Below are 11,485 nucleotides of genomic sequence, written 5' to 3' on the forward strand. Positions count from 1 at the left end.
AGAAACAAGGTTCAACATTAATTACTTGGGGAGTGATGCGCATGGGGAGAAGAGACTCTTGCATGTCATGCCTTGGTTAGGGAGAAACAAGGTTCAGCATTAATTACTTGGGGAGTGATGCGCATGGGGAGAAGAGACTCTTGCATGCCATGCCTTGGTTAGGGAGAAACAAGGTTCAGCATTAATTACTTGGGGAGTGATGCGCATGGGGAGAAGAGACTCTTGCATGTAACAAGGTTCAATGCTTTAATCATTAATAGGGAAATATTGGTTAGTGTGTAAGGCAACCCATATTCCTTTTACGATGATCATTGCGCCTAGGGGAAAGGAGAAAAGTGGCTCCACTTTTTAATGGATCAAGCCTTGGTTCCTGATCCTTTAATGCGTCACCTTGGGAGAAGGAAAGGCAATTCATGTCTTCTTGCTTCTATTATGGCCGACGACTAGCATTGGAAATGGCTAAGTTTCATTCAACTTTCTTTCCTTATTGGTTGCATGTAGTGGCAACCACTCATCACATGCCACATCATTCATCATGTGTTCATGGACTTGGGCTTGTTGCACCACTAAAGGGCCCACGGTGTTGGCTTCAAAAATATTGGGAATGCTATGTACTTTGGGCCAATGCTACACTAGGTAATGGGTTCGGCCCACTTTGCCTTTTTGGGGTTAGCTTTCCACTGAAATTAGAGAATGGGCCAAGCCTTATTCCTTTGCATGATGGGTTCGGCCCAAGGAGTCTCTTTGGGTTGGGATCACCCTGGGTTGGGCTACTTATGTTTAAATTTGATGTGGGCTTAGTCTAAGATCATACAACTTCAAGAGTTATGAGTTTGGGCCATTAAGGTCATTAGTTGGTGTGGGTTCAACCCATTAAGTTTTGGGCTTTTAGATTATTTAATCATGCTTAACTTGGGCTATTCACATATAATTATCATTAATTCATTTGGTCCACACAAGACTCAATAATAAATGTGGCTACATAATTTAGTGTTATTACACCTGTCATACCTTCTGCTATTGGCAACATCCAGCAAAAGAGGCAACCACCCTCCTCCCTCACAACAACAATCCCCATCTCAGCCAGCAAAAGATCCCAAATTAGGATTGCTGAGATCTTTGAAATGTTGGGGGAGAAATTAGAAAAACGGTTGCTAGCCAAGAAGTCCGTTCCCCAACCTGATATGACAAGCACTAATGAAGAGTTGAAAGCTCTAAGGGACGGGCTGGCACAGCTCTCATCTGCCTTCAACACCTTCCAACAACAGCAGAAGAAGGAGAGAGAACAACAACTCAGCACCATAAAAGCAGCCATCAAGGAAGCCAGTGCTGCATCCTATGAATCAACACTCCAAGCAGTCCAAGGAGAAATTGCTAAAGCAGCTAACTCTCTAATCCTTTCCAACTCTCTGCGCAACCACACAACAGAGCTCTTACTCAACAGGCTCGTCTCCAAACAAGCTGAAGAACGTAAGGAAACCAAAGAAGCCATCAGGGCCTTTGGAACATATCTGGAGAGGATAATCTATGAGTTGGAAATGATATTGCTGGGTGTTGAGAAGCAAGTCATCCACTACCGCACTGGCATAACCATGATGAGCTCCACCATCAAATCCCTGGTTGCAATCATCAGCGATCTACTGAAGGATGCTGAAAAATGGCTCCCTGTAAATGAAGTCCGCAGATTGCAAGACCTGCTCAGGAGAAGACCATTAACCCAGAAGGAAGTTGATGAAGCCAAAGAAGCTGAAGTTGCAAAGAGGAACCCTTGGGACAGAAGACCTCCACAATGAAAAGGAGAAACCCTCCTATTTATCTTAGCTTAGTTTGTTTTTAATTCTGTTTTTAATTTAGTTTCTTTCCGTTCCCTTGTAATTAATCTTTTTGAAATAAAAAAGACCTTTTTTTGATCAAACTATTTGGTATATGCATGCATTTCAGTTATAGTATTAAGACTGCCCAATTCTTTTGGATTAACTAACATACATGAAACACAAAAGTCACTGACTAATCATGCTTGTTCTTTCCTTGAGTACTTGAAAATAGAAACAGTGCAGAGAATTTAATCCTCAGATTTTTGAAAGAAGCTGATATGTGTGAACTCACACTAGTCAGGAACGAAAAAATTCCAAACACCTACTTCTGAGAGCGTTCTTGAGGTGTAACCACAATAAAACTTCTCAGCTTGCCTTAATGCTATAAGTACTGTTGAAGACAGATGAATTCTGCTGTCAAGGATCAAAACAGAATCACACCCTCACCTCACCTCCATCATACACCATCTGGTCAATCAGAAAGAACAAGGAACGTACTCAACAATGAACAAAAAAAGGACAGAAGGAAAACAAAGAAAAAGGGGAACAACCATTCAAAAGAATTCAAGAAAAACCAGAAAACCTTCCTCCAAAGGGGGAAAAAGGTTCAAGAAAAGGTGTTCCCTCAAAACAGAAAAAGTCCAAGTTCAAAGGCACAAAAGCTAAACGTTCCTTGATCCCACAAATCAGACCACCACTTCTTCCACATTTCCATACACTTACCCATCAAAGAATCCTTGGAACGGAAGACAGCTGTACTTCATAGAAACGCAGCAGAAAGGCAAGTTCTGAAGAATCACATCCAGGAATGGACAGAGCAAACACCAACCCATGAGTAACAGTGAGACAAAAGATCAGCAACCTTCTCTTATCAGGGGACAGAATCCTCTTACTGTTTACTATGGAGAGTAGTTCATTTTTCTGAAAAGTTCATGGTTGCTCACTGGCTCAAGTTCCTTTATGTTGTGCTATTCTTTTAAATTGGGCAGACCAATACAATATTTCTGAGTTGTTTGAGGACAACCAACAGTTTAGTTTTGGGGTGCTTGATGGGATGTAAATTCGTTCCCATCTAAGCCCATTTTGATGGCAAAATACCATACGTTCCCTCATCTGATGAGCAACTTCAGCATGAAAATAACTTGTTTTACACATTTGTGACAAAAACACAGTGGGGGAACAGATGGTAACGTATTCCTTTAAAATATATTAAAAGGGGAACGGACTGAGACGCATTTAATGCACCTGCTCCATTCATTTAATGCTTTTGTACACTTTGCAGGTAACATAGAGATAAAGACTTCTAAAATGCAAGGCGGTGCACCAACTAAGCAGCTGGAAACGTGAAGAACAGAGAATCAAGAGTTCTCATTGGCTGAAAACAGAAGCAAAGCATGGGAAGGTCTGCAAACAACGGCTAATCATCACCAAATCCTGTTCCATTCAGCAATTCACGCAAGCTTCACACTCTGCTGCCACAGTCCCGTCCCCTCATTCAAGCAACTAGCTCCAAAGGAATTACAGTCTTGCCACTCCTCTTCCAGCTATAAATAGGACCACCCTCACACAAAAACATCATCGAATCCTGGAGGATTTGCAGTCCGAAAGGAAGAGATCACTTAGTAGTAGTTAGTAACTTAGTTTAATTTTAAGTTGCAACTGTAGTTAAGTGACAACCCTTCTTCTCTTCTCTATAAACAACCATCAAGACTCCTCACGAGCAAATACCCATCTTTCTCCATTTTCTGTTTCTTTTTGTAAACTATCTTTTAAATTAATATAAGTGTTTTTCTCTTCATTTCAATCGTTATCTCTTGACTGAATCTCGGGTCTATGTGATCTCAATTAAGAATAATTATGTCTAAACTATCAGCCATGAGTTGAACTATCTGTGGAACGGGTAAACTGTGAAACTCTTAAAGAACTGTTTTTAAAACTCTTGACCGAAGCTTTTTGTATTTCTTTGGCTAAGTAAGCTATATTCATTGTTCGCCAATGGAAATTGGGTACATACTGAGAAAGGAACTTTCATAAGGAAGGGATTTCAGACAGCTTAGCCATTGGGGGAAGATAGATGTCATGGCAAAAACACTACTGGTCACCTTAGGAATAAGGGGCCAACTCGTCCATTTTAAGGTTCTGAACTAAGTACCTGTTGGAGTCAAGGGAGCCATAGGAATATGGAAACTTGTGAGCCATCTAGACCATGAGCTGAGGAATCAGAGTTGGCAGGCAAAGAAACTGGGACAAAGCCAAAAGGTGCTAAGTCTTGAGCAGAGAAAACAGCCCCTTTAAGAGTGAAGCAGTGACTCCATTCCTTCTGTTAAACTGTTTTAACCACCATCCTGTTGTCTCTTGAGTATAGTTATTTCTGTTTTAGTAGTTTTTATTTTATTTTATTTAGTACTTATAAAAACTCCAATGATTATTATCTCACCTTTTTCTAAACAGGAAGGATCACATACATAACGCAGCGAGCAACTGTTTGCCATCAGATTGAACCTATTGTTTCTGAGGAACGTTGTCAAGACAGTAGGGGATGTTTGACCAGATAGTTCATTTACTAACTTTTCTTCTCATTTTCATTCTTTATAAACAGTGATAAAACAATAATTAGCCCTCTATCCTCGTGGGAATGATAATTTGGGCATTAATACTCCCTTTATTACTTGATGCGTGCACTTGCGCACTTGGGTTGGAACTAAGGGACGAATCTGTGTTCTTCAAGAAAAGAGGAACGTCCCCTATCAGAACTTATATTTTTCCACCATCAGCAAACCACCCAACATTACCCTAAATCTATGTGATCTTGAAAGAACTCTAGTTCCCCGATTATTTCCCAAGAAAACATGCATTAAGATCAAGAATTTCAAGATTGCATAATTACCCTATGCCTATTCCTAGATCACAAGGATTATGATAAATTATCAAGTCAAGGTTCATGCACCAACATCCCTATTGTCATACAATTCCCCAAAATCATTCTATAAGGAGCAAACTCATAGAAAGCATTAAAGACAGATAATTTATTCAATTATAAAAAGAACAGGATTCAGAGACAATTTAATTCATAAACATAACGATTCAATTGGGTTCCATCTACCCTTAACTACATAAAAAACTACTCTAGCATACTGAATTTAAAAGAAATAATAAAGAAAAGAGAACCCCAAGTCTCCATTGGTGTGATGTTGACTTGGTTCCTCAGTATTCCAGCGCTCCGCAACAGGATTCCTCCTTCAGTCTTGGTGTCAGGATGAGTATGTGAATTTGTATGAATGGGTCTTGACCCCAGGCTCCTTATTTATAGTCGTTGGAGTTGTATCCGTCATTAAATCTCCCAACGAATCCATATAAGATTTGTAATTGATTTCACAATTGTTTCCTCTTTGCAATTAAATCTTGAAGATTGGTTGACGGATTTGAGCTTTGAATCTTTGTTGTATCTTCTGACGAATCTTTCCAGGATGTCTTTCAATTAATAGAGATGTTTCCGCTTTAATCCCAGATATCGCAATCTGTATCCTTTGGCAAATCTGAATTAAATCTTTGGGATGATTGGTTCGTATAAGGCGTTTTAGCGTGCTATTTGTGCGCCAAAACGTCCTCCCAGTGTATTGCTGTCTGCCTTTGGGTGTTTTGGTGTGCTGTTGGGCGCCAAAACGTACTCTTCGAAGGGTGTTTTCATGCTGCTGGAGCGTTTTGGCGTTCTGTTTTGCCGCCAAAATGCTCTGGTTCAGGGAGATATTGTTGTTTTCTTCATCTTGAGCGTTTAAACGTTCTTCATGGATGCCAAAATGTCCTCCTTCAGCTGGTACACACTTGAAATCTTGCTTTCTTAAGGCTTCAACTCAACTTGATGTCTTCTTTTGGTTCCAAAAAGCCATAATGGGTGTCAAAAAATCCCTTGAAATAAGAATCATGACAACATGTTATCAAGATATTTAATTATTGTGACTTTATGGTATAAAACCCAAATTTCCATGCAATTAATGATATATTTCAAGTATATTTAAGCCTAAAACCATGGTAAATCAAGGGTTTATCACTCAGCATGGGATCGGTACCTACCGTTGGTTGAGTTTTCGTACAACAACAGCTTTCATGTTAGCCTGTGCATGACACCCTACGAGGCACTGTATGGTATGAGGTGTCGGAAGTAAGAACCCACACCGTTAATTTAGGAAATTAATTAATTAATTATGTGATTAATGAGATAATTCCATAATTGACCTTAATAATTATGAGAAGGCTTAAATAATTATGGTAAGTAATTAAGAATGCTGAAAGTCGCTTTTCTGACGAAAAGTGCAGATACCGGTTCTGCCTCATGGTATAAATGTGTACCGATGAAGTATCCCGAAAAATTATAATAAGTATGGGAATATTCCTAGAATAATATATAGGACTGGAATAACAAGTTTCAAGTCAAAATAATGAGAACTGGTGCCAGAACTGATATTGGCTATGTAAAAGCGCGTACCGGAAAGGTGCTGCAAAAAATCAAATAAAAATATGACAAATCTTGGAAAAATGAGTAGGTTTAGAATCCTAAGTTTGGGATTAAATGCTAAGCGTAGCTATTAGTGCCAATACTGTGTGCTTAAGACTTAAACTGCCTATAAATAAAACTTTAGGCACATAACCCTAGGCCATACTCAGAATTCTACGTGAAGTTTCTAAAGTGTGGAGCCTCCACCTTCCTTGTTCCCCTTGAAAACTCAAGCAAGACTCATCCTTTCTTCGATTTCTTCACCTCTAAACAAGTAAACACTTGGGTGTGAGCATTGGTGAGTGTGAAAGGTGTCATCTTGTGAGTTGAGGGTGCTGTGTGTGTTGAGAAGGGGCTGTTTCTGAGTTGTGTGGTTTGTGAGTCTTTCTTTTGGTGGTGGAAGCTCCAAGAAGCATCCGTTGTGAAGAAAGGACCTTGCTTGTGTGGCTTTTTCGTGCTCCCTTTGTAGCAGACCTTAGAGGCTGAAGTGAGAGCTCCAAGAACACCTCCTTGTTCTGTTTTAAGCTTGGGTAAGCTTCACCAACAATTGATCATGACTTTAATGGTTAAAAATGAAGCCTTGATGCATGTAATAAGCTAAAGTTGATAACTTATGTATGTTATGATGATGATGAGCCAATGGTAAGAATATGAAAGGATGATATGAAATATGCATACATTTTACATCATAATACATTTTTCTGTTGGGTGTGATTGCATAACATGGCATGTATACTTGATTCATGACATCTTGAATATATATATTTGTATTGAGGACATGTGACTGAGCATGCATCATATAGGCATGCCTGGTACCAGGAGAGGGGACACTTGGCTTCAGTCCGCATAGGTTCCACAGTGGGATTCACCTTCATGGGAGCCATTAGGAATACCCACTGTGATGCTACGCGCACGACGGTGCTATGAGCGTAAAGGAAAAAGGGCGTTATATACGCGTTATGATATATGATGAAAAGGATTAAATTTTTGAAGTGACTATTTATGATTTTGTGCCTAGTTAATACTGTTGCATTTGGTTTTATTGCCACACTACTGGGATTTTTCTCACCCCTTCGGGGGCTCAATTTTTATAAATTGCAGGAGAATTTAGAAGCATGTGAAGATGTATTTGATGACGTGACTGCATGGAAATGATCTGATTGAGTTTTACTGTTTGGATATCCTACTGTTTAAATGATGTTATGTAGGACGTATAATGTGTATTCAGCTTTGATGTAGCCTTGTAAGGATGGTATTTCATGATGTGAATTCTGTCTTGGAATGAGTTGTGATATGGTATTTTTTATAACGTCTGAACTTAGGTGATTCTGAAAATTAAAGTGTCAAACCAATTTATGATGTATTTAACTTCGGAGTTTTTGAACAGTTCTTGCGAGCACTTTGCAAGTTGTCGTTCTGGGGCTACCGACCTCCGTTTTTCCTATAATTTATATGCACGCGTAGCCCCAAGTGTCTAGTTTCATTTTACATAAACCTTTCAAAGAAATTCTGAAAGCTCGATTTATTATAAATTTTACCAGCCAGGACGTTTGTAATATTTTCACTGTTTTATCTTTTATTTTGCGAGTTATGTTTCGAGGGTCAAACGAACTTCAAATCACTATTATTTTATATGTACGTAAAGCCCCAGATGTCTAGTTTCTTAGTAGCAAAGAAAATGTTTGTAAATTTTTGTACTCGGATTTTTATAATATTTTCAAGACAGAGCGTTTTCGGGAAAAATTCAGAGTTTCGCAGCGAAAGTTTTCTTTTGAATTTTCTAGCCGTTTTATTTCTCCAAGTCAGTTTTGAAGCAAGCTTTTCTTGTTGATAATTAAATTAAAAAGTTTTTCATAAAGAGAATTTCACACGCTAACGTTAAGTCTCTAATCCGCTTAGCAAACGACTCTCTTGGATGCATACAAGGGAGGGTGTTACACAAACATTTAAATTCAAACGTTCAAACATTTAAATTCAAAATTCAAATTCTAAACTCAAATTCAAATTCAAAATTCAATTTTCAAATTTCAAATTTCAAATTTCAAATTCAAAATTCGAATTTCAAAATTCAAATTCAAATTTCAAATTCAAAATTCAAAATTTAAATATTTGATAATTAATTTAACTAATTAAATTAATTAGTAATGTCTTGGACCATCCAAGCCCACTACATGATCCATGCGCCCTTTCCCCTTTTAGGTGGGCTTCCAAACTTCTTCTTGGGCTAACAATCATTATTATGCCCAATTCCTTTAATGCTAGCTCATCATGACAATAAGGTGTTAGTGTATGACCCATTAGGTCCAACATAGCCACTGACATAAATGGGCTCGGGCACAACAAGCCCATAACCCATTTAATGACAACACAGAGCACTAGCAATGCTTTGTTGCCCCAGAACTAGTTAGATTAATGACTTGATCATCCTATTACACATATTTGGTTGCTGTATGTATTTCCTTTCGTCTCGGTTACCTTCCCTTTAAACCTAGGGTGAGGAAGTGTATCAACCCTTGCGGTTTAGGGTAAGCTTTAGTTCGAAATAGGGAATCTTCAATTTACTGACTCTAAAGGTAGATCATCTCATGATCTCTTTTACTATGCATAGATTCCCGATTCCTGTAAATGTCATCCCAATTTCTCCAGTTTACAGATAACCTAATCCCTTACAGAGATTTGACGAATTCCTTCAGCTTATCACCCTAGGCTTGTGCTCTTTCAGGCCATGCCCAAAAATATACATATGAGCCTCCACGTTTCAGGCAGACGAGGTATACAATCAAAACATGCCTTCTAGAACACAGTCTAGGTGACAACTTATGGTCTAAGGAAAGACATACCCAAATATTAAGAGACTGCTCTAATGATACTTTTGTAAAATTTCCTCATAGAGTCTCTTTGTGGGTCTGTTCAGTGCGAGCTATACCCTTATAGGTCCACCCACGACTTTAGCTAAGACATCTCCATATCTGTAGTTCATGAGGTCTTTACCTTGTATCTGAATACAAGTAGATAAGTCGTGCTAGTCTTACCCGAGATTACTGATCCCCATTCTCAGTGTCTCTAGACTAGGAACATAAAATTAGGAATAAACATCTGGTATCCTTAAATCCTCATGATCGTGATCTCATCACAGATACTCAAGAGATACCTATTTTATTCCAAGGGGTTTATCCAGTTACTCATATAAAATATTAACAATAATATTGAGACAAAATATGAAACAGGATAACGAGTGCTTATTATTTATTTGCGACAATATAAAAAGGTCCACATATGTCCTAATCTAATCAAAAGATTATCTCTAGGATATCCATATACTAACAATTCTAACCTCACTCCCTCCACTCATGAGGCCACTGTCAAGTGGGCACTCCAAATTCAAATCTACTGCATCATGAAGAATACTCTTTTTGATGCAGTGCCTCTTATTTACGGCAGTTTGAAGAAGGAGATGAGCAAGACTACTGTCTGCCTTCCCTGCCTAATCACTAAACTCTGCTTGAGAGCTAGGGTGGAGCCTCACGAGGATGATAAGACGGTGGTGGCGTCTGTCATCGATTCCAAAACCTGGAATGATCTGAGGAGTACATACATTGAGACAGCTGAGCCAGTTCCTGAAGCATTCAGACGCACTGTCAGCAATAGTGATGAAGAGGTGGATCCTGTGGCCCCTCAGAAGAAAACCTCAAAAGCCACCCCTTCAAAATCCATCACTTCTGCCTACGCTCAGGCAAGAAGAACCGTTCCCCCTCCCACCAAGGTGAAAATGGATGCCCCTGTTGCTACTGAAAGCAAACAGGGCAAAAAAAAAATCCCCTGCCAAAGCTCCCCCAAGAAAGGGGGAACATTCAAGTCAAAGGCTGAAGAGAACCTTCAGCAGCACCAAGTGGCCAGAGGGAACATCCTCTGAAAAACCCACCACCCTCTCTGACAGAGAGGAGGGAAGTGAAGACAATGAGCCTTTGTCAAAAAGGCTGAAAGCTGGGAGAATGTCAAAGTCTACATCAGCTGCTAAGGAGACGTCCCTAGGCAGCTCTACTACTACTTTCTCTGACGTTCCGTCCCCACCACCACATGCTCACTCTTCACCAGCACCTATCACACCACAACCCTCTCCTAGGCAACAACAAGGAGAGGAGAGAACAGAAATAGAAGCTGCACCTGCTGCAGAAACACCAGTGGCTGAGCAAGAAGCTCAGCCACAAAAGAAAACTAATATAGGAAAGGGGATTCTTGTTGAATCCCCTAAGAAAAAGAAAAAGCCATCAGTTCTCAGGCAAATCAGTCTGGGAGGTCCCCTCTCTTACCCTGTTATCCGTCCTGACACTTCTAGGGATGAGGCTCTTGATAGAGCTTTAGCAGAAGAGGAAGGATTAGCAGTTCCTCCACTGATGGAGGAGCACACTGAAGCAATCCCCTCATCATCCAAACCACCAGAGGTTGTCCCCAGGCACACACCTGAAGAACCTCCTGTGGTAAGGAGCAGCCATCAAAGCAAACAGATATCCTCCTCCCCTATCCCAGCAATTCCCCTTCCAACGAAAAAGAAGTCACAAATTGGGATTTCTAAAAATTTTGAAATGATGGGGAAGAGAATAGAAAAGCTGCTGCCTGCAAAGCAACCCGTTCCTCAAGTTGACATGACAAGCACTACTGATGAACTGAAAGCTCTGAGGAACGGATTGGACCAACAAATTCAGCGCCATAAGAGAAGGAACAACAGAAGGAAGATAGAGAACAGCAACTCAGCGCCATAAGAGCAACCATCCAAGACACCAGTGCTGCATCTTCTACATCAATATTACAGGCTGTCAAGGGAGAGATCAGAAGAGCATCTGATTCCCTGATACTTTCCAACTCCATGCATAACCATAGAGCTGAACTACTGCTTAGTAAGCTCCTCCTCAAACATTCTGAAGAATGAAAAGAAACCAAAGAAGCCCTCAAGGCCTTTGGAACATTTTTGGAGGGGAGAATCTATCAGTTGGAAATGAGGCTGTTAGATGTTCAAAGGCAGATTGTCCACATTCGCACTGGTAGGACAATTATGAGATCCACTATCAATCACCTTGTTGCAGTAATCAACGATCTACTGAAAGTGGCTAAGAAATGCCTCCCTGAAGCTGAAATAAGAAGACTGAGAATCAGCTCAGAAGGAGACCACTTACGCAAGAGG

General features: G+C 39.9%; 1 protein-coding gene across 1 annotated transcript; it reads left to right on the plus strand.

Moving 5' to 3' along the window:
- Positions 1-10,298: 10,298 nt before the first annotated feature.
- On the plus strand, positions 10,299-11,066 carry LOC133304392 (uncharacterized). The gene has a single exon (XM_061504431.1). The coding sequence runs from the start codon at positions 10,299-10,301 to the stop codon at positions 11,064-11,066; it is 768 nt and encodes a 255-aa protein (XP_061360415.1).
- The last annotated feature ends 419 nt before the right edge of the window (positions 11,067-11,485 follow it).

This window comes from Gastrolobium bilobum, unplaced genomic scaffold (assembly GCF_033153095.1).
Source record: "Gastrolobium bilobum isolate Gb01-03AN ecotype WA unplaced genomic scaffold, APGP_CSIRO_Gbil_v1 utg28310, whole genome shotgun sequence".
Taxonomy (NCBI): domain Eukaryota; kingdom Viridiplantae; phylum Streptophyta; class Magnoliopsida; order Fabales; family Fabaceae; genus Gastrolobium; species Gastrolobium bilobum.